The sequence below is a fragment of the Platalea leucorodia genome (assembly GCF_965183815.1).
Source record: "Platalea leucorodia genome assembly, chromosome: 7".
Classification (NCBI taxonomy): Eukaryota; Metazoa; Chordata; class Aves; order Pelecaniformes; family Threskiornithidae; genus Platalea; species Platalea leucorodia.
In genome coordinates, this window is record NC_138829.1 from 29,356,513 (window position 1) to 29,378,447 (window position 21,935).

Here is a 21,935-nt window from a genome sequence, read left to right on the forward strand (position 1 = left end):
CAAAGCCACTCTCGCTTCTGCAAACCGTGCACGGGAAAACCGTCCACCGCCGAAGCGGGGGTGCAGGTTGAACACCGGGGTCTCGCAGCTCGCCAGACCCCTCAGGCAGCCCCGGGGGCGCCGCTGCTGCAGCACGGGCCCACGCACACCCACGGCGCACAGGGGAAAACCGGGGCGGCCGCCACGCGGGGGGCCCCTGCCGCAACCTCCCCGCCCGGGGGCGGCTCGGCTCGGCTCGGCTCGGCTCGGCTCCCCGCCTCTTCCCCCGCCGCGGAGAGCCCCCTCCCGCAGCCGCCGGGCCTGGCCACCGCCGGGCCGAGGGCCCGCGGCCGAAGCCCCCGCCCGCCCCGCCAGGCCTCGCGCCCTCCCCTCAACGGCCGCCGAGCGCGCCGGGGCGGGGGAGGGGCGGGCGGGCTACGCGCGCGCGGCCCGCGCCCGCCGCTCCCTCGCGAGAGGCCCCGCCGCCGCCCCGCGCGCCCCGCCCCGCCCCGCCCCCGCGCGCCGCAGCCCCGCCTCGGCGCTGTGCTCGGGCGGGCCGGCGGGGGGAGGGCCGGCGGGCGCGGAGCGCGGGGAGCAGCCATGATGGTGGGTGTCGGGGCGGCCGCGGTGCCGGGGCGGGGCGGGCGGCTGCGGCCGGGTCGCTAACCTGTGCGCTTTGTCTCCCCCCACCCTCCTGCCGCCGGCCGTGCCCCGCCGCGTCCCCCCGGCCCGCTCCGCCTCCGCCTCCTCTTCGCCCCCAGCAGGAAGGCTCGGACGACGGCCCAGATTTCCTCTCGGAGGAGGACCGAGGGGTGAGTGCCGCGGGGAGGCGTTAGGGACCCCGGCGCCTGGGGGCTGGGCGGGGAGGGCAGGGCCGGCCCCCGCCCCGGGGTCCCTCCGGCCGCCGCCGGGCCCCGGCCCCCTGCGCGGGTAGCGGGAGGGTAGGCGGGGTGCCGGGGGGCGGCTGGGCTCCGGGGTCCGGGCCCGGGGCGTTTGCCTGCCGGGACCTGCCCGTGTGGAAGTAGCGCAGCCTCCCTCTGACATCGGCCTCCGGGTGCGTGTGTTGTGCCTTGAATTTGTCATTGTTCCGCCCCCCGGCGCTGGAAGGGCAGTGCCTTCGGGCGTCTGCTGGGGTGGCGGGGGTCCCGCCGGCCGCGGGCGCTCCGCGTTCCCTCCGCGTCCCTCCCCGCCCCGCTGCGTGCCCGCCCCGCGCGCACCCGGCTGCCGCCGTGCTCCTGAGCGGGGCGGCCGGCCTTGCCGGGAGCCCCAGGTTCCATCTTCAGCCGGGAGCCAGGCCCTGGGCGAGAGAGCCCTGCCCTCCCTTCCCCCTTCGGGCACCGGGGGTTCTCCCGTAGGTGACAACGGGACGTTCACATTGCCCTGCATAATACACTCTTTATTGAAAAGAAGTTCTGCTGTTGGGATGGGATGCTACGATTATGTTTCTTACTGAGAAAACCTTTTTCTCTGCCCTGCTGTTTCTGGCCTTCGTTTCTCTTCGAACTGCTGCATCCAGCTTGCTTTAATTTGCCTGCCTCGCTGAAGCAACAAATCAGCTCATCTAGTATAACTTACTCAGACTGATTACCCCTGGCAGTTAGTATCTTGAGAAGGACTGACTCTGAGCATGCTAGGAGAGCAGCTTCTGGGTTGCTTAGGTTGCCTTGGCTATTGCTGGTTATTAAAGTGGCTACATCCAGTGTATTACTAAAAATACGAAATCTGAAGAACACTCTTTTGGTATACCCTTTTGTCATGCACGCATACTCAAGTGTCAAATATAGTGTTAAGTACTAAGCTATTTTTAATTGTATGCATGTGGTAGGAATTCAGCGCGTTTTATGTTCCAATTTGTGACCAGAAATTAAAAAAGGAATTCTAGTATTGTATTAGGCCAATTCTGGCCACTGTAGAGCTTTTGCCTTTAATTATACAGTTGCTTCAGTAAGAATACTGGATAAAAAAGAGAGAAGGTGGAAATTGTTGTCCTTTGACTGCCTTCAGAACAAGGACTGAAGAACTTGTTAATTATGGAGCTGTATTTTATGAAGGTTGTCCCTGGTATTTAGGAACAGGCATTGAAGTGCACAGTTAAGTTGTCTTTATCTGAAGGTGCGGGTAGAACATAACAATGCAGATCTGATCCTGTGTGAAACTTGTTTGTTCGTTTGGTTATTAGTTTTCCTTCTTAGGCTACAGGTAGTCAGAGTTCACAAGGTAATTTGAAAGCCTTGAGAAATCTCTTAGCAGGCTTGTTTGTGCTGTTGGACAACTTACATCATCTCAGTTGGCCAAGTGCAGTCCTTTTTTTTTTTTTTCTTTTTTTTTTTTTTTTCTCCCTGCCTCCCCCATCTTCATCCAGCACTGAGGAATTAAACCACAACAGTGTCCTTCTCCTTTCCCTAATTGTTTTAGGTTTCTTTTTTTTCAATCACTCTGGGTTTTTAACTTTTTCACTGCTGTGTAAATCCTTGGGGTTAAACACAGGTTGTTATCTGCATGATTTTGATTGTGATACAGAAAATCTAATCAAAAGCAATACTGGCAGTCTGTTCGTGAATGGATTTGCTGTACTTTAATCTTCAAAACCATAACTTCTTTTTTTCTTAGCAGCAGTAATAAAAATAAACAGCTTTTCATAAAGTGTTTCCCTGGTTCTGATTTGTTGCCTTCCTCTGTTTGCAATTAAAAAACGAGTAGGTCAAGCCTTTATTTGAAAGCATGGATGGCAACTTCTGGTTAGAGTAATGGAGCTTTTAGTTTTGAAAATCAGTACTCTTTCCTCTCTAGAATTCAGATATTGCTATGACAACTGTACTTTTAACTCTTCAGAATCATGTTGGTCAGCTACAGTTGTGTTAAGTTTAACATGGGGGTGATGGGATAAAAAGAGGGCTGGAAATTATGCTGATGCCACATGAAACAGTACTTTTTCAAACAATTGTGTTATACCATATGAACCCTTTTCTGGAAAAGGGTAAAACAGAGCACTGAGAATCATCTTTGAGGAAGTAGCAGTGGGTGGTCTGTAGAAGGAACTTATTATAAATGGTCTGCATAAAATGAACTTGTGGGAGTTGCTTTTCTAAATCTCGCTTAGGAAGATACTATTGAGTTCACGTGGAGTAACTCAGTTCCTGTTGGGGTTTTTTGTGGTCTCTCTCATGTAAACAATACATGCTTTGAAAGGTGGTATAGTATTGCTCTACTGGTACTGTCTCATGTGTTTTATATCTATACAAACTTTAGCTGACTTGGATAATGCTCTTGTCTACTCATTTAGGGGAAATGAGCTATCCCTCAGAAGAGGTCTGCTAGAAACTTAATGCTGTGATGTCACTTTGTAATCTTTTGTTGTAAAAGTATTGTTTGTTTCCCTTGCTCTGTGTATTTATCTGCCCGTAAAGAACCCGTGTAAGAAAGGGTCCTTTTTCTCTAGCATTTTTGAAAGAGCTTAGAGTACAGAAGTTACTGTTGTTAAAGGATGACATTGCCTAGGAATGTAAGGTTTGGTTGTTTCCCTTGTGTCTACCAGCTTCCTTCCATTATCATTTGAAGTATAATTGATCCTTGAGCAAGAGCTTAGGTGCTAAATCCTCTCTTTGCATTGTGTTCTCTTTTAGTACTGTAACGTCGCTTAGCCCTGGTTTTGGCTTCTGGTATTTTCTAGACCCTTTGCATAAAACAGAGACTTTCTTGGTGTAGCATAGGAGACTGTAAAGCAGCTAAATTAAGTTAGCTTTTGTTTTGCAAGTTGTTCAGCATGGGTGTAGAGCATGTATCTAAGCATAAAATTATTGTGCTATGTTGTATGTATTAGATTGAAGGGAGGGGGGGCAAGATACAAAGGGACTGTATCCCACCTCCATTTCTCCAATTCCAGAATTTAAGGTACTTAACATTTCAATTTTCACCCAAATCAGGCTTTGTAGCATTTTATTTTTTTCATTTTCTACTCCCTTCATGACTAGAAAACCATCCATTGGTGGCAGTTTTCTTTTGGAAGTAGATTGGAAGATTTGGAAGTAGATGAAGAGATTGCTTAAGTTTGTTGTGTGATGATGTTGTTTGTGAATTTAATTCCCAGTAATGCAATGTGAACCATTGTGTCACATGAATACATTTAAAGTCCTTCAACTTTCTTATTGTCTTTGACACCTTTCATAAATGCTTCATTACAGTTGCAAATGAAAATGTTCCCTGTTGGCAGTCAGGCTACACAGCATAATTTAACATATGATTAAACTCTTCAAAACTGTTACTAACTTAACTCAGCATAATCAAACAAATAGTCCTTTACAGTTGTATGTCATGAGTGAAGTTGTCATGTTTAGTGGTTCCTAATTTTCTCAGCACAGATAGGCATTTTGTTCCTAAAGTTGTGAATAGTGCATATGGCCAGGGTGTGCTGCACTAGAGACTGTGTATGCACTAGTGACAAACTTGAACAGCTGTTATACTGAATCTTAGAATTTTGTATTGTACCACTTATTAAAAAAAGGAGGGAAAAAAGAATTTTAGTAGAAATTTTTGTGACCTGTGAAAGACTACAAAAATACCATTTGGATAATCCAGGTTAGTTGCTGAGATTACTGTTTGTTAATGTATTCTGGGGAACCGGAGAAAACCCAACAGTACCCCAGATAGTTTAACTACTAAAAACTTTTTTACAAGCTGAAAAATGTGGTGTCATGACATAAGGCAGACATTGGTATGTCAGATTATATTTTTCTTTCCTAAATTAGATGTTAAGCACATTGGAAACTCAGTAGGAGCTAGGAGATTCTGCCTCTGAGAAGTGATCTGCAATGGATCATTGCATGATAATAGGCCTTTGTGTGAGGCACTGACCCCCTAAACCTTGGGAAAATGAAACAAAAAGCGATGCCTGAATCACATCTGTGAATATGTTACTGTGTGGTGGTTTTAATGATTTCCAACTTTGCTGTAAGGAAAAGCTATTAGTATTTCTGTAGTAGCTATTGAAGTGTTACATTTTGCTAGCGTAGCAGAATATGCTAGACTGTATGATTTTGGTTTACTTTAATACACTAATTCCAAGATATATTAGTCTGGTTGCCACTACATAAGCAGCGGAGTTGTCCATGCCTTGAGGTTAACAGGAAAACTAGAGTGGGAGCTGACCACTATGATTTAAAATAAGGATTAAGATAACTGGTGGAAAACAAGATGTGGCAGTTGATGCTTCTCTCCTAGTGCCGTTCCAGTGCCTTGCAGCATTACCTTAAAAATCTGCTCATGTGTAACCTTTTTACTGTGCGTTGCTGATACTTAAAGCATTTTTGTACTTGAGTACGGGCTTCAAAATGCAGTCCTGAAAAATTTTGTGGGAAAAAGTCTGTATCTTTGTATGGCAAAGCATTTTTATACTGTAGAATGTGATATTTCTAGAAAAAAAGCAGCATCAAAGAAAACACAGTGTCTCAGTAAAAAGTAAGCCTCATGAGCATGACGTTGGAATATTTTTTGACAATGTGATTGGAGAAGATTTCAGAGTTAGTACCTGTAAAAATATTCTGAGTGTCTGTTGATCGTGATGATTAAATTGTCATGGGACAAATTGCTCTAGAACAACAAGGGTGAGAGGACTCTAATTTCCAGTTGGGGTCTAGATGAGGTTATAGTTTCATAGAATCATAGAATGCTTTGGGATGTAAGGGACCTTTAAATGTCATCTAGTCCAACCCCCCTGCAATGGGCAGGGACATCTTCCACTAGATCAGGTTGCTCAGAGCCCCATCCAGCCTGGCCTTGAATGTTTCCACGGACGGGGCATCTACCACCTCTCTGGGCAGCCCTTTCCAGTGTTTCACCACCCTCACTGTGAAAAATTTTTTCCTTGTGTTTAGTCTAAATCTACCCTCCTTTAGTTTAAAACCATTACCCCTTGTCCTGTTGCGGCAGGCCTTGCTGAAAAGACTATCCACATCTTTCTTGTAGGCCCCCTTTAAGTATTGAAAGGCCACAATAATGTCTCCCCGCAGCCTTCTCTTCTCCGGGCTGAACAACCCCAGCTCTCTCAGCCTGTCCTCATAGCAGAGGTGCTCCATCCCTCTGATCATTTTTGTGGCCCTCCTCTGGACCCGCTCCAACAGGTCCCTGTCCTTCCTGTGCTGAGGACCCCAGAGCTGGATGCAGAACTCCAGGTGGGGTCTCACCAGAGCAGAGCAGAGGGGCAGAATCACCTCCCTCGAGCTGCTGGCCATGCTTCTTTTGATGCAGCCCAGGATACGGTTGACTTTCTGGGCTGCAAGAGCACATTGCCGGCTCACATCCAGCTTTTCCTCTATCAGTACCCTCAAGTCCTTCTCCTCAGGGCTGCTCTCAATCCCTTCATCCCCCAGCCTCTATTGATACCGGGGATTGCCCTGACCCAGGTGCAGGACCTTGCACTTGGCCGTGTTGAACCACATGAGATTCACACAGGCCCACTTCTCAAGCTTGTCCAGGTCCCTCTGGATGGCATCCAGTCACTCAGGCAAGTTTCACCAAGTACTGTTGAAGCTTTTGGCCTGGTTCCTGTCAAGCATTGTGGTGCTCAGCTAATCTTCCCATTTTTCTATATTTGATCATTGTCTCATTTTCTTTTTGATGTGACTTTGGAATTGTTTTGTGAGAGAGTTCAGGTTTCACGTCTTGTGGAAAAAAAATATGTGTATTCCTTGCACTTTTGCCATTTCTCATGCTGTTTTTGAAGAGACTGAAATCCTGGGTTTGGTTTTTGTGTGTTGGTGTTTGTTTTGTTTTTTTTTTTTCTTTCACAGAAAAATATTTCCAAGGAGTCTTAGCTCTGTGAAGTTCAGGATATTATTTTTGTTAAGCTTTTTCAGTCCATCATAGGAAATGTTAAACAAAAGAATAGTGTAAGACAATGTGAGTAACCCAGGTCTTGAATAGCTCTTGCTTCTTCGAAATATAGGACCACTTTTCTCCTTCGAAGTACCTTTCCAGCTGTTAGTGACTTTATAACTACCTTTACAAGTACATGTACTTGGAGCGGGTTGTTGATTCAGGAGAGCGGGGTGAATGAAGAGAAAAACCTACGAAACTTGCTGCTGTCTGTAAATGTACTTTGTGTTGATCATCTCAATTACTAGCAAGTTAACAATATGCAGAAATGACAATAGTGCACTAACAAGGAGTATAGTAAAGGAAATTATTTTTATGGTCACGTGTGCCATAAGGAGTACTACTGGAATTTCTTTTTCTGCTGGAAATAATCTTTTAATGTCATGTTTTTTTTGTAATCAATCTTCAGTCTTTTAAGGATGTTCAGTATTGCGAGCAAGATTGGGGTTCTTCTCAGGGGAAGAATAAGGGAAATATAATTAACTTTTTTTTTTTTTTAAATTTAAGCTAAATAGATTTTTCTTTGTTTAGCTTAGAGCAATAAATGTAGATCTCCAGACTGATGCTGCTCTGCAAGTGGATATCTCAGATGCACTCAGTGAGAGGGACAAAGTGAAATTCACTGTCCATACAAAGGTAAAAGCCTGGGTTTGTACGCTGAATGTCTTCTTAATTATATAGAAAAGAAAGTTTGCTTAAACTGTTTATTGAAACAAGTGTAACACAATCCAAAGGAAATGAGAAAGTAGCATGATCTCATATTTAAGAGACTGTGTAGCTGCAATGCTTAGGAAAAAGATGGCTAAAAAGAAGTTAAAAAACTTCTCAGAAAAAAGTGATGTTCAGTTTTTTGTACTGGTGTGTTGTCATGCCATTCCCATGATTATTAATTGGCCTATTTGCAGGTAGAATCTCTAATATACTTCAATATTCTTCAGTATAGTTTTTTATTATATTAGCTGTGGTTTCAGATTCTAAGAATGTATTTCATAATGGAATTACATTCAAGAATCATTTTCAGTTACTGCTTGTTTATGGCTTTTCTTCTTTTTTTAGATTTGAATGTTTATTGATCGCAGAATCACAGAGTAGTTGAGGTTGAATAAAATTTCTGGAGATCATTTAGTCCCATCTCCTTCCTCGCTCCCACCATTAAATCAGGGTGAACCAAAGCACATTGCTCAGGACTTGTCCATTTGGGTTTTGAATATCTCCAAGGCCGGAGACTCCACAGCCTCTTGGGCAACCCATGCCAATTCATTGCTGCACTAATTAAGATGGGGGTAATTATTGGTGTATGAATTTTTGTTTAGTCAAATCCTTACTTGGATTATTTTTACAGGGATTTTTTTATTGTTCCTTCAAGGTGTTTTTCATATAGTAATGAAAAACATTTTGGTGTTTTGGGTTTTTTTTGGTGTGTGGGTTTTGGTTTTGTGTTAGTTTGGTTTTTTTTTTTTTCCATAATGCTTCCTCCTTTTCCCCTTCTAGAGTTCCTTACCAAATTTCAAACAAAATGAATTTTCTGTTGTCCGGCAACATGAAGAGTTTATTTGGCTTCATGATTCTTTCGTTGAGAATGAGGACTATGCTGGCTATATTGTAAGTATTACAGTTCTTCTGCTTTATGTGCATTGTTTTCTGTGGATGATATTGAAAGTACTTGTGACTGCTTTTAAATGCAATGGAAACGGCAGATGTTCATTCCTTCTAAAATCAGATGAGATGCTCTAATACTTCATTTTATGCAATTACACAAAATTAATGGTTGAAGCAAGCTTGGGGGAAAGTTACTGTGGTTGTCATACTTCCTTGCCTTTCGCTCTGAAGGAGTGAGTAGTTTAATCTGTATCCAAGTGTATTTTTAATCCACTATGTTAAAAGTGTGGGAGATAGGTGAACTATATAACTTGGTAGTATTGTTTTTGCAAGTTAATGTTTAACTTAGTTACAAGTTTCACGTTGCCTTTGTTTTAGCTGGAATGGCAGAGTGCAGTAACTAATCTCTAGTAATTAGACTTTTCTAGTTTTTATTATGAAGATCAGAATCATTTTATCGTAAATCGGTTGGAGGGGAAAAAAACAACACAAACACCATCTAGAACTACAGAGAACCTTAATACACAATTTAACAACGTGTTTTGACATGTACTTCAGGCCTTCAGGGATCAGAGGTCCCAAAATAGTCACCTTACGATACTGCCTGTTAAAAATGGGTGCTGCTGTTCATACTTTAATTACAAATAGGAATATTTGTCATCTTTGTGTGAAAGTTGGGTATTCATTTTGTGTTTGGGGGGGGTGTCTACTGATTCAGAAGGTAAACATGTATTTCTGATTGACTAGTGGGTACATTATGATGAATATAGTCTGTGATGTGTCACACCATTCTTGAGCTAACCTTTTTTTAGTCAGAAAAGCTATTTGAAGTGACTAGACCTTCAGTGCGGTAATAACTAGTTTCAGACAGTTGACTGTGTGGATGCTGGATTTATCTTTTTTGTGATGCATTAATGTAATGGGCAATTATCAGTGAACTAAAACTTAAGCATAGTTTAGCTTCGTTCTGTGTTCCTTTACTGATAGTGGTTCAGGATTAGTTTGACTGCAGTGTTTTCTCTTTCAATGTTAATATGCTATATTGCAAGATTAACCTAGAGACTTGTTTACTGTGTGCTTTGTTATTTCAACAGATGTATCTTTAATGTCAACAGTGCTGCAAGAAAGAACTAGTGCCTGCAAACAATATGGAATGGTTTTTTTGGTTTAAAGTTTTGGGGAGTTATAAATGGATGGTGTGAAAACAATTGTGGAATTCTTTTTTTTTCTTTAAACAAGAAACAATCCTTACCAAATAACCTAAACCAAAACTAATTATAAAATAATGATTTCAAGTTTTAATTCATTGTATTGGGAAAGCTAGGTATTATTTGGTTTCTGTTGTAATTAAACTACTGAAGCCATTAGTTAATTCTTCAATAATCTTCAAGGACACTTGGCCAAAATTAGTACAGTAATGCAGCAGGTCTAACTCATGAATGAGAGAATTTATCCATAAATGTTGTAATGAATGATGAAAGAGAGAGCCATATATTAGAAAGCTGCAGGCAGTTTATAGTTCCTGTACTGAATAGATGTTGTTTGACTGAGAAGATGAGCAATTAAACAAAAAAATTGATTCAATTCCAGATTCCACCAGCACCACCCAGGCCTGACTTTGATGCCTCAAGGGAGAAATTGCAGAAACTTGGAGAAGGGGAAGGATCAATGACTAAAGAAGAATTCACCAAGATGAAACAAGAACTGGAGGCGTATGTAGACTTGATTACTTTTTTTTTTTTTTTTTTTTTATCCTTCAACTTTTAATGCTGTTTGCTGTCCCATGTTTCTGATTTCACTGTAATGGTTCTCTGTGAGATATAGGCTTGAGAATCTAGTTGCTACATAACCAGGGTTATCTTAGTGATCATGATCAGAGCCATTAGGAAAATTGTAGAAATAATTTCATGGAAGATCTTCTGAAACAGGAAAAAAAACCAGCTTGTTCTTGAGCATTCTTTTATAACGAAAAAACTAGTTAGATCCTTTTCTTCACAGAATGCCTGCAAAGGGAGGAGGTAACCTCTATCTTTTTTACTTCCAGTGTTCCACACTTTAAAAGCATAATGAAACTTTAAGGTTTATACATGTAGTGTTTGAACTAGGGATTTTTGCACATGGTTGGTACTGTAAATGTAGATGCCAACCTTCTGTTCCCCAAGAAATACGGAGATTACTAGCAAATACTTTTTTTTTTTGATACTCCCCTTTTTTTTTTTTGCACAAGGAGAATATACTTCCTTAAAATAGTATTTTCCCTTACTGTGAATTTAATGTGTATTGAAATATCTGCTCTAAGGCTTTTTGTTCCATATTGAGTTACACAGTGAAGTTTCTCCTTGCTTCATCCACTTTCCTTATCATGCATTCACTTCTTTGATCTTTTTCCTGTCATTGGTTTCAGTTTTCAAGTGTATATTTACGCTGCTTCTAGACTGCTTCTATCAAGAGCTCTGAATTGGCAAGAAAAGTACATAGAACTGCTGCTTTCTCTCCGAACTCCAGCTGCTGTGAGCAAATGTCTTAAAAAGCTCTGTATTAGTGTTACATACAACATAATTTATAGCAGAGTAGATATACACTTCATCTGCAGAAAACTGGAAATTAGCAAAACACTATAGATTTTAAAGAATCTGTGGTTTTCCAGCGGCCCTGATCATGATTCTCTTGTGGTCTGGTTAGGGGTTGGATAACACAGAAAACTTTGGGTTTCTTCTACTGCCACCTCCATCCTCTGCATCCTCCTTTTTTGTCTTCACTGAATGACTACTACTCTCACTGAGATCAAACATCTCCCAACACTGGCCCTGCTGGTTTGCTGGTATGTAAATCTTAACCTCCTTGCACATAGTGGAAGCAAAAGTGTTCATTATCACTTCGCTGTTTGACCTCAGAATGGGGAATACAACCCCTTCCTCATTTCTAGACAAGTTACATCTTATTGAATTTGCAAAGCAAAATGGACTCTAGCAAACTTGTATTGATGAGAATGCCTTCCTCTTAATTAAATCACAAATGAGTCATTGCTTTAAAGTCGAGTTGGCTGAACTGGGCAACTACGCAGTTGTCATGGTTAAACGTGATTTTTTTTGTTGTACGTACCAAATGCAGCACTTAATTTCACTTTTAGAACCACTATGAAGCAAGACATCCACGTAAGCTTCAGCCCAAAAGGCTAGGTGCTTTAACATGTAATAAAAGACTGCTATCTAAAGAGCTAACAAAACATTTAAGTAAGTAAGGAGGGTGCAAATAGGCAAGGGGATGGAGATGGGGAGGAAGGAATTTGCACATCAGCTACATAGTGCCTAGTGACTGTAGTCTATCTCAATTTCTTGTTTTTTGGGGAGTTGAGGAAAGGACAATTAAATGAGGTTACACTTTCAGCAAACCAGTTTGTGTTAGCTGGCCTTAAAAATCAGAATGTATTTGTTGAGTCTTCATTAAAAGTCTCTCTGTAATTTGTTAGAGCTTCAAATTTCCCACTAGTATTAACATTATATTATTTATTTATGTATAAATCAAATATTGGCATGATAACCTCTACTATATCAGCTTATAATTTTGTATCCTTACTGAGGATCTCCTAAAGCTGCTCACTAGGCTTATCTCAAACTTAATTGCTTCATATGAAATTCTTATGTCTGTCTTGTTTTCTTGTTTTCAGTGAATATTTGGCAATATTCAAGAAGACAGTTGCAATGCATGAAGTATTTTTGTGTCGCGTGGCAGCACATCCTATTTTGAGAAAGGATTTAAATTTCCATGTGTTCTTGGAATATAATCAGGATGTGAGTATTGAAAACTGAGTTGCTGGTGAGAGAAATCAAGATGTACTTTTATGGTAGGATGGAAAATTGATTAAGAAGGCTTACCTCCTGGAGCAAATTGCATCAATTCCTTCATACCAGGCATATTTGTATTGTAAAAGTTGGAAATTCATTTAGTTTGTAGGAGTTAATTTTGCTGCCACCTGGGGAACCAAATGCACTATGTGCTTTAGCCTCAGCACCAAAAATATTAATGGGAATCCAATATGGTTTGGATTAAAAAGATTAGCTTTTGGTGGCGATTTCACGTGACATACTTGTCCACTCTTTGACTGAACTTTTTTTTTTTTTTTGTGAAGCATGATGCAACAAAGACAGAATGCTAATTTTTAGGATTTGGAACCGTGATTTAAATTCGGTTGCTAACAAAACTAGAGAGGATTTCTAGTGAAATGTTCTGATAAGTAAAGCCTTTTTGTTAATAATATAGGTGAAAATTTGGTTAATTTTTTTCCTAGATATTGGACTAGTGTGGCTATCCACATGTTATGTACTGAGTTGCTGTCTAATTTTGAGTTAATGGAGAGGACTTTCTGGATTTGTAGTAACTCTTTGGTGTTGGAGTTAGTGGTTGCTCATATTCTGTAAACAGCTCTTAGTTGCTTTTTAAAATTGCAGAAATCAGCATTGAATGTTGAAGAAATTACAAAGATTCGCTCAACTGAGTATGTGCTTAGCTTCAAAATATGCTATAGAGGATCCTCTTGTTGCTTGATGCAGAAATGTTTACTGGTTCAGGAACTCAGTTTACCTAAACTGGGCAAATTTAGATGGACAGGAAGAGTGTGAGGAGGCTGAAACCAACATTATCCTCAGTGTAGTGAGGGGTAAATGCTTCTGTGGTATCTGAAAGTCAAAGATCTGCTATTCTATACTTAAAAGAGCAAAACCTGATTATATTAGGTTAACTCAACAGCTATACTGTGCGTAATAAATACTGTATTATTGATAACTAAAATGTACACCTTGTACATTTGGTATTATTTGTAGGTGCTACAATGTTGCTGTGGTTTTTTTTTTCCTTCCCCTGGAATAGTATTTTAGGTGATAAAGAATGGTCTAGTAAATGAGGTAGTCTGTCTTTCTGGGTGCATGGTGCCCTGTCCCCAATTAATGCAGAGTATAGGACTAAGGAGAGAGCAGGAAAACTGGTTTCAGAGTAGCAACTTGTGGTATGTGGTTCTATTTTTTTTTTTTTTTTTTTTTTTTTTTTAAAGCTTCTATTGCCTCCGGAAAATGAACTAACTTGATAAATGAATTTGTTTTTCAGTTGAGTGTTCGTGGGAAAAATAAGAAAGAGAAACTTGAAGACTTCTTTAAAAATATGGTTAAATCAGCAGATGGTGTCATTGTTTCAGGAGTAAAGGTGATTACTGCTTAACATATCAAGATTTAAAATGTATTAACGTTGTTGTCCCCTTTTTTTAATGAGGCAGAATTTTACATAGCTACAAAAAAGGAATTTTTTTAGTGATGTCTAACTTAAGAATTAGAGGCAGAGCACGGGAAGGAACCTGTGGCCCTGGATGCAAGATAGAGATGTCTGATTCCTTCTGTGAAAGAGAACTTCCAGTACTCTTTCCCCTGTTTTATGAAATTAAGCATTTTTCTAATCCACAGATAATTGATAATCTGTTTTTTGTTCTGGCCTGTCATTTTACATAGTGGGAAGGTACACTAGCTTTGACAACTGCTGCAGCTCAGACATTAGTAACACAGTGTGAATTTTCCCAGCCTTGTAACATCCTTCTAATGTTTCAAAGCTAAGAGCAGCAGTAGAGGTGATACTGTTTTTCCCAGTAGATGCAAGAATGTAACTGAGACAAAAAAAAAAAAAAAAAAAAAAAAAAGGAAAATTCAATTTCATTTCGACTTTTCCAAAAGTTGAAAGATTGATTTTTATAACAAGCATAAATTCTGCAGAAGATGATTTTGATCTCCTTTCTTTTTAGGGGTAACTTTCCATTTGCAAGCAAATTAGAGGAGCCAAAGTTCCTAGTTGTAAAATACTGAGTTTTGAAACTACTGGAAAGTGGATATTACCATGGATTAATTATGACTTGGAGAAAAATATAAAGTCCAAATAACCAGCAGTTTTCATAAGCGCATTGTTCAAAGCCTGTGCTGTAGGCTATTCCATGGTATTGAGCATCTGTGCTATTTTAGAGGGTTTTTAAAAATAAATATAAACCAAATATCTTAAATTGTAATGCAGAAAATATTAAAACTTATCTACATTTACCAACTTGAAAGAAATCTGTCATCAAGATCAGCGTTCCTGAGCTAGGAGTTCATATCATCTCTGCTATGACTGCAGCATTTGTGCAACTGGATGTCTTTCTTCCTCCCTCCCCTTTTTCTAGGTAGATGTCCTTTTATTAAGTACTTGACATTTATTCTATTTTCCTGTCATCAAAGTGATAGTTAGTAGTGAAAATATTTATTATTTCCTTCACTTCAGGTTTAGTTATCTAGACCTTTAAGATGCTTGTTACAAATTCTTAATTCTTAATAAATTCTTAATAAAACTTCAGATCATGATGAAATAAGTGAAGAAGTAATCAGTTTACATAAATGGTGTTTTAGACAATAAAAATAGATTGCATTTCGTGTCACAGCAACAGCAATATATGCAAATTTACTCTGCAATTGCTCTGTACAGAGTGAATGAAATCCTGTTTAAATTGTTCTTGTTTTTTGTAGGATGTGGATGACTTCTTTGAACATGAAAGAACATTCCTTGTAGAATATCACAACCGAGTCAAAGATGCCTCTGCCAAATCTGATAAAATGACAAGATCACATAAAAGTGAGTTCTTTTTCCAGGGTGGAAAATAGTACTAGTTAAAGTGTACAGAAGTGGTTCGTGAGGAGCAGTAATTTTTAGTTTTCTTTTTGCATGTGAAAACTTGATTAATTTCTCCAAATGTAGTCTTCAGGTAGTCTAAAGAAGTTTAATCTGACTTTCAAAGTTTAGCCTTTTCTATGATAGACTAGATGGAGTAAGAACAGCCTGATGCGACACTGAAGATATCTTGATTCTTCATGCTGTTCCTTTGAAGAGAAACACTCTTCATGTAATAGTATTTTTTCTGAAGTCTGATTCTTAGTCTTTAAAGTGTAAAGGTGGGTAATATAGCAGTATATGTGATTTTACTCCTGATGAAGTTGCTCTTGATTGGGTGAGCTTGCATTCATCAGAGTGCAATTTCTTGGCACACTAGGCATTGCATTACCTTGCTGAGCAGCAAACTCCCATTTGGGCCATTAGCTCTAGACTGGGAAGTCAGGTTTCCGTTTTTCAGCCTTTTAGAATGGAGACTGGAATGTGTACATGCAGTAGTTTGGTCTGCAGGACCCCTTTTCTTACTGAGGTGAGATTATCCACTTAGCTATTGATTTCTCTTCCTAAGCTGAGTGCTAGCTGATGTGATTTCTGGAAGCTCTAGGTAGTCTTCTCAAGTGCAGTGCATTAATTTGAGAAAGTGGAAAATCTTTGGTTTAGGACTACTGTGTTTGGTTTAGGATTACTCTGTTTTGAGAAGCTCAGGAAAAAGTTGACCTTCCTTACCCTTGATTTTAAATTTTTGTGCCTAGATAAAATTGAACTACTAGATTCCGTTTACTTTCTGGAAGTTTGTGTCTGATACACAGATTCTGTCTTTGGTATCTACAGTAATATAGTTCACACAAAACCAGGCCACAAACCTCTTATGAATCTCCATTGATAAGGACTCTAAAGTGGATATTGAATGAGACATTAAATTAAGAATTTGCTTAGCTCTTCAGATGCTTCTCTTGCTCTTGTGTGAAGGCAGTATTTTGTAGCTTTAGTATCTATGCTAGGAGATGGGGAGAGTCAGTTATGGCTTAATGAAGTACTGTGTCTGAATGAAGACCCTGTGTCTTCATTCAGTTCCCACCCGAAGTGGTTTCTGGTGTTTTGTTTGCTTTCTTAAAATGAAAACTGGTCTTCATTCATGGTAGTTAGGTGCCAAACTTCAGGTAGTGAGAGAGCTTTTCACGTTGGTTGTATTGTTAGAAATGAGGTTGTAGAGGATCTGATGGGAAAAGATTTATCAAACTCGTGACAAAGCTTCACTGGTTTTCAGACTCAAATCACCTAGGATGTTTATTGACAACTTCTATCAAACTGCAAATTGGGACAAATGGCACCTTTTGACATTCTGGCTAGAGGGGTAGAGGCATCACCTGGGAAGCCTGTTTTGGAAATGGGCAGTCTGTAGTTTATGGATAACTTATGACTGACAGCGAGCTGCAGAGCTTGCAAAAGATAGTGACCTCCTATTTCCAGCAGAAAATCTATTTTTACATTTAAATGGGAGGAATAGAAGGGGAGGTTAATGGCTTCCTAATACCATTCTTCACTGTAACCAACTGTCCTGATTCCCTTGGGATGTATAAAGTAATGAATTGAGTGGAAGGTAACCCACTCAATCTGTTAAAACAAGGTTGTGTTATTTAAAAAAAAAAAACTGCTTAAAGGCATATAAACTTCAAAAACAACAAGCAAATATATTTTCCTGTTCATTGCTTGGATCTGTTAGTGTTTTCATCATCCATTGAGTTTATACTAAAAGCTCTTTAAAAAAGCCATCTGTGCAAAGATTTGATTTTTTTTTTTTTACTATATAGCAATACCTCACCAGTCAAATTATGCAGCCTTCTTTACAAACCCTGCTTCTAATTTCATTGTTTAAAATGTTTTAACACTAATGCTACTTCAACCAGTGACCACTTGTTGATGAGGCAGGGGTTTCCTGAAAATTAGGCGTGTGCTAGAAAAGGTGTTGTGCGTATAGCGCTGTATTTTGGTAGTTTGGAGTTTGTATTCAATTTACTGCTCTCAAACACAGAGACTTACTCTTCGTTATTGTTAGACTGTGATTTTTTTTTTTTTTTCCAAATAGCTTTAGACTTCAGATTCAGATTTAAATTCAGACTTTAGCCATTGAGTTTGTATATCTTCCACCAAAGTAAAACCTAACGAAGTTGTACAATAAATTTACCCAGCAGGTGCTAATTGTATTAAATATTCCTAGATAAATTACAGACTTCACGATTTGGTGAGAGCACTGTGTTTATTGTGCAAAACTATCCTTCATAATAAGTGACATGATTGAAATCTTATTTCTGCTTTTGTGTTAAATCATGTTCCTTTTAGAAAAACACCTACTCTTGAAGAAAGAGAGGAACTTCAAAATTTTCAGAAAGAAGAGGAATGAAATAGTAAAACAAGTGCTTGTTTGTTTTTTTCTAGATGTGGCGGATGACTATAATAGAATTGGTTCTTCATTATATGCATTAGGAACGCAGGACTCCACAGATATATGCAAGTAAGATATTGTTAATAACTTACAGGGGAATTTGCTAAGTAGCAGTCTTAACGGTGACCCGCTGAGACCGGTAGCTCTCTTGTTATGAGAAAAACACAATTTATTATAGTTATATTGCCTTAAGAGATTTTCTTCTCTAGTATTTAATTTCTGTAACAAGCTGCTTTAATATTTTTGCTTTAGTATTTGTCAGTAAAGAAATGCTGTTTTCTGCAGTTTGTAGAAAATTACACAGATGAGATGGAAAAGTCCTCATAGAATAAGAAAACAACCCAACTCTTTCACTTTTTTTTTTAAGTGTTTTAAGTCCTTTGACATGTGCAGCAAGAACAGGTCTCTTCTCTGAGTATACTGGTTTTTGTGGGTGCTCCCTGGACCAACATCTTGAAAAATAGTTTTGCTGTTCTGGCAATTTTGCTGCCTTTAGGAAAACAAAGGAATCTACAGAGATCCCTAAAACTTTGAAGATAGAAGAGTGTCTCTATGTACAGATGTCTGTCCTTTAATCTTTCAGTGATTTGCTTGAATATGAAGTTTGGTGTATCTGAAAGTAAAACTTAGTTAGCTAGCTTAACGATGTCAATGCTTGTAAACGTGTACACTTACTAGTTAGTGTGATGACAGGTAGGAGAGGAGCATGAAAGTTAACTTACTTTTATTAATTTACCTGAATTACAATGATATACTTCCAAATGTGGTGATAGCTTACTATCAATTAGTTTGGTTACAGTATTGAGATTTGACGTAGTCTGTTAGGGTCTGTCAGGACTCGTGCCTGCCGTCTGTCAAAACAGTATGATTTGACTGTAATTCGGTCTGCTGTTATACTGAACCCTTGTATTGTCTCCTGTGATGAAGATGTGCCACATTGTTGCTCAGCCTCCCTGAATTCAAAGTAAAGCATGCGTCATGTTTACTGTGTGAAGAAAAGTACCTTCAAATTTGAGTGAAGGACGCTTGATAATAGCGTAGGACCGTTAACCAGGGTGGTGGTGTTTGGGGTTTAATTCACAGAAGCATAAAGAATCCCTGAGGAGCTGTGCAATTATTCTTTAGTAAAAGACATCCATCCGTTACGCTTTGTTTGTCTCTTACCTTTTCATAAGTTGTACAATTCCCAGATGTTTGAAGTGCTACAATTTGAAACTATTATGTTCTCTGAGTTCTGTGAATTACAATTCTAAGCAGTGCCTTTACAGTCTTTGTTGCTAGACATGGATTATATTTAGAGTTCTAGAAAGTAATTAGACTGTTCAAATTAATATTGTAATATAAGCTATTTCCTTTGCAGGTTTTTTCTGAAGGTATCAGAGTTATTTGACAAAACAAGGGTATGTACTATGAAACCTTTTTGCATATATTTTTTGCGTACATCCTGGAAGTGTCAGGACATCTTGTGTCAACGAGACATTAATATGTGGATGTTTTATGGATGCTTCTATATGAAGCATTTAAGCAATATGTGGTAGGGAATGAAAAAGCATAAGACTTCAGTCATCTGTTTTGTTAAATGATTGATCCTTAGGAGTCTTCAGTCTACTAAATGTTTTTAGGCAATCTTCCTGTCTTCTATGTAATACCCTAGTAAAGCTGCCATTCCCCTAAAATGCTTAGAGGCCTGCCATACTTGTTACTGGGTATCGCAGAACTTGTTATGGAAAAAAGAAATGAAGAAATGTAATCCTTAATCCAAAAAATAGCGGTTATGCTGCTTTTTTCTGGAGCCAAGATCTGTTTCTGCAATTAGAAATCAGAAATACTTGCTGAAGCTCCTAACCAGATCTGCAAATATCTTGTCTCTTTTGCCTTATTTGTTTGGCTTGGTAGAGCGGAAGATGTATGCCATGTATCAAGAAAACTTTCAAAGGAAAAATGTGTGCATTTCCTAAACATGGACAGTTATATATGCATAAATACATACTTTAAAGAAAATCAAGTTAACAGAATTACTTGCTTTGACTGAAAATGTTGCCTTTTAGAATTTTTTTTAAAATTAAGATTTAAAAAATGCACTTGCAGACTCTGTTTCTAAATTCACAGAAATATTTATTTCAAATACAAGCAAATAAGTTTATTGGGCTTTTGGACCATTTAATACATGCAGTTACACAACTAGTCTGCAAAGGTGCCTTAAAAATTTGTTTTCCTTTGATCTCAATAACAACACAAAACTCCTTGTGCAACTCTTTATATTAGGTAAGTTCTTGTTTCTCTGCTGTTTTCCTAGTGTATAGAATCATGGAATTGTTTAGGTTGGAAAAAGACCTTTAAGATCATCAAGTTCAACCATTAACCTAGCACTGCCAAGTCCACCACTAAACCATGTCCTTAATTATATGATACATATAATTGAAATTGGGAAGAAAGCATTGTTTAAAATAGAAAGCTAGCTGGCAATTACTGCTCTCACACTAGGTTATTGCTTACGTTTTAGTGCAAAATCCTAATACTGTTTCTCATGATGCATCTTTAAGTATTCTGTCACAAATGCATGATCTTAGTTTTTGAAAAAGATGATCTGTCATGTACTGTTGTATATTTTATGTTGTATTTGCATCATACAAGTGAATACCCAAAGTCTGGATGTTTTTAAATTGGTGCTTTCACTTGCTGTTTTTCCAGAAAATAGAGGCCCGGGTATCCGCTGATGAAGATCTTAAACTTTCTGATCTTCTGAAATACTACCTAAGAGAATCTCAAGCTGCTAAGGTGATTTTTATGGGGTTTTGTTCAGTGTAATGGGGGGGGAGGGGGAGGGAGAGAGAGAGAGAGAAGGGATCATCTTGAGAAATACAGCGTAGATAGGTTAAAATGCTGCCACCTCTACCATGCAATTTCTTCCTCAACTGTAAAAACTGGATCTCTGTTGTATATAAGGAGTAACAATGCAGTTTCTGACTGAGACTGACTATTTGGAACTGTGATCCACTTACACCGTATGATTTCGCCTCAATAATTAAAAACAGTGGAAGAGCTGTTGGTGAATTGTTCATGGTTTGCAGTGTGTTTGCTGCTTGTAGACTGCAAGCAATTCTACTTTTAATATTCAAAATGGATACTCCAGATGATCTGCAAGTGCTGATACAAAAACACGTAGGCCAGATTTGATATTCTGTACCTACAGAAAATTTCATTTTTAGTGTTGTTTGATGTAAGATGTTTAAGTAACATGACAGAATGCAGAAGCATTTGACAGAAAATGTCTGTAGTTAGAAGATCACAGCAATAACTGTTGCACAAAAAAATGCTACTGCTGTTGCTTGTGCCCTGTGTGTTATTTCAAATACATAATCTAAATATAGTTTATTTCTAATCTAAGAAGCTGTGAAATTTCCCATGATTGCCCCTTCTTAGGCTTTTTGGAGTATCATCTAAGCCATCTGTTACTAGCCTCTGTCAGATGAGATGCAGACCAAACAATATTAAATTGTGTCTGATCCAGTATGGACATTACTGTGACTTGCAGGATGAAGTAAAGTGAATGCAAATAATTTAGTTAGAACTGAAATACAGCAAGAAAGTCTAAAATTAATCTGAATTTTTTTTTTAATTACTTGCTATCTACTAAAATTTTTGGGTAGATTCTTGTACACTCTATACATTCTTTATGGGTTTTTTTTAATAGGATCTCCTATATAGAAGATCTAGGTCACTAGTGGATTATGAAAATGCTAATAAGGCATTGGATAAAGCAAGAGCAAAAAATAAAGATGTGCTGCAAGCTGAAACTACTCAACAAATATGCTGTCAGAAATTTGAGAAAATATCTGAATCGGCAAAACAAGGTATTTGGGTGGTCTTTGTTCCTATGTTACTACTTGAAAATTAACAGATTTTAGGATATTATTAATGAGAACAGATTTTTGTTGTTTCCTAAGCTGAACTATTATCTTTTAATCAGTATTTACTTGTTTTAGAAAGTTCAAATTATATTTTCCTGTGGCTCCTCATAGCTCCATTAGGCAGAGCAAACTCTTAAGTACAAATTATTTGTTAACCACTTTTTTAATACAAACTGGATAGGATACAAAATGATAATTGCTGGCAGTAAAGGCAAACCTAGTCTTTTAAACTATTGTTGAAATTCCTCTTTTGGTTTTATGCATTCTACTGTGAAGGCAGCAGTCTGTCGCAGAGATGATACTACATTAGAAAAGGGAGAGATCATGAGCTGAGATTTCACTGGAGTTGCAGTATTATGGTAGCTCTAGAGAAAAGGAACCTTATTTACATGTTGCCTTTTTCCTGGAATCTTACTTTTTTTTTTTTTTTTTAAGCAAAGATTGTCGTGAGTTAGTAG

General features: G+C 39.0%; 1 protein-coding gene across 2 annotated transcripts in view; it reads left to right on the plus strand.

The window, feature by feature from the left end:
* The first annotated feature begins 521 nt into the window (after positions 1-521).
* SNX6 (sorting nexin 6) overlaps positions 522-21,935 on the plus strand; it is a 30,198-nt gene continuing 8,784 nt past the window's right edge. Inside the window, exons 1-12 of one of the 2 annotated variants that reach the window (XM_082316770.1) lie at positions 522-585; positions 744-791; positions 7,381-7,485; positions 8,341-8,451; positions 10,039-10,160; positions 12,116-12,239; positions 13,549-13,644; positions 14,982-15,087; positions 17,560-17,635; positions 18,927-18,966; positions 20,258-20,344; positions 21,261-21,420. In XM_082316770.1, coding sequence (XP_082172896.1) covers positions 580-585; positions 744-791; positions 7,381-7,485; positions 8,341-8,451; positions 10,039-10,160; positions 12,116-12,239; positions 13,549-13,644; positions 14,982-15,087; positions 17,560-17,635; positions 18,927-18,966; positions 20,258-20,344; positions 21,261-21,420 — 1,081 coding nt within the window. In that variant the 5' untranslated portion in view covers positions 522-579. Of the gene's footprint in view, positions 586-740; positions 792-7,380; positions 7,486-8,340; positions 8,452-10,038; positions 10,161-12,115; positions 12,240-13,548; positions 13,645-14,981; positions 15,088-17,559; positions 17,636-18,926; positions 18,967-20,257; positions 20,345-21,260; positions 21,421-21,935 lie in introns of both variants that reach the window. The other variant, XM_082316769.1, reaches the window with a different exon arrangement.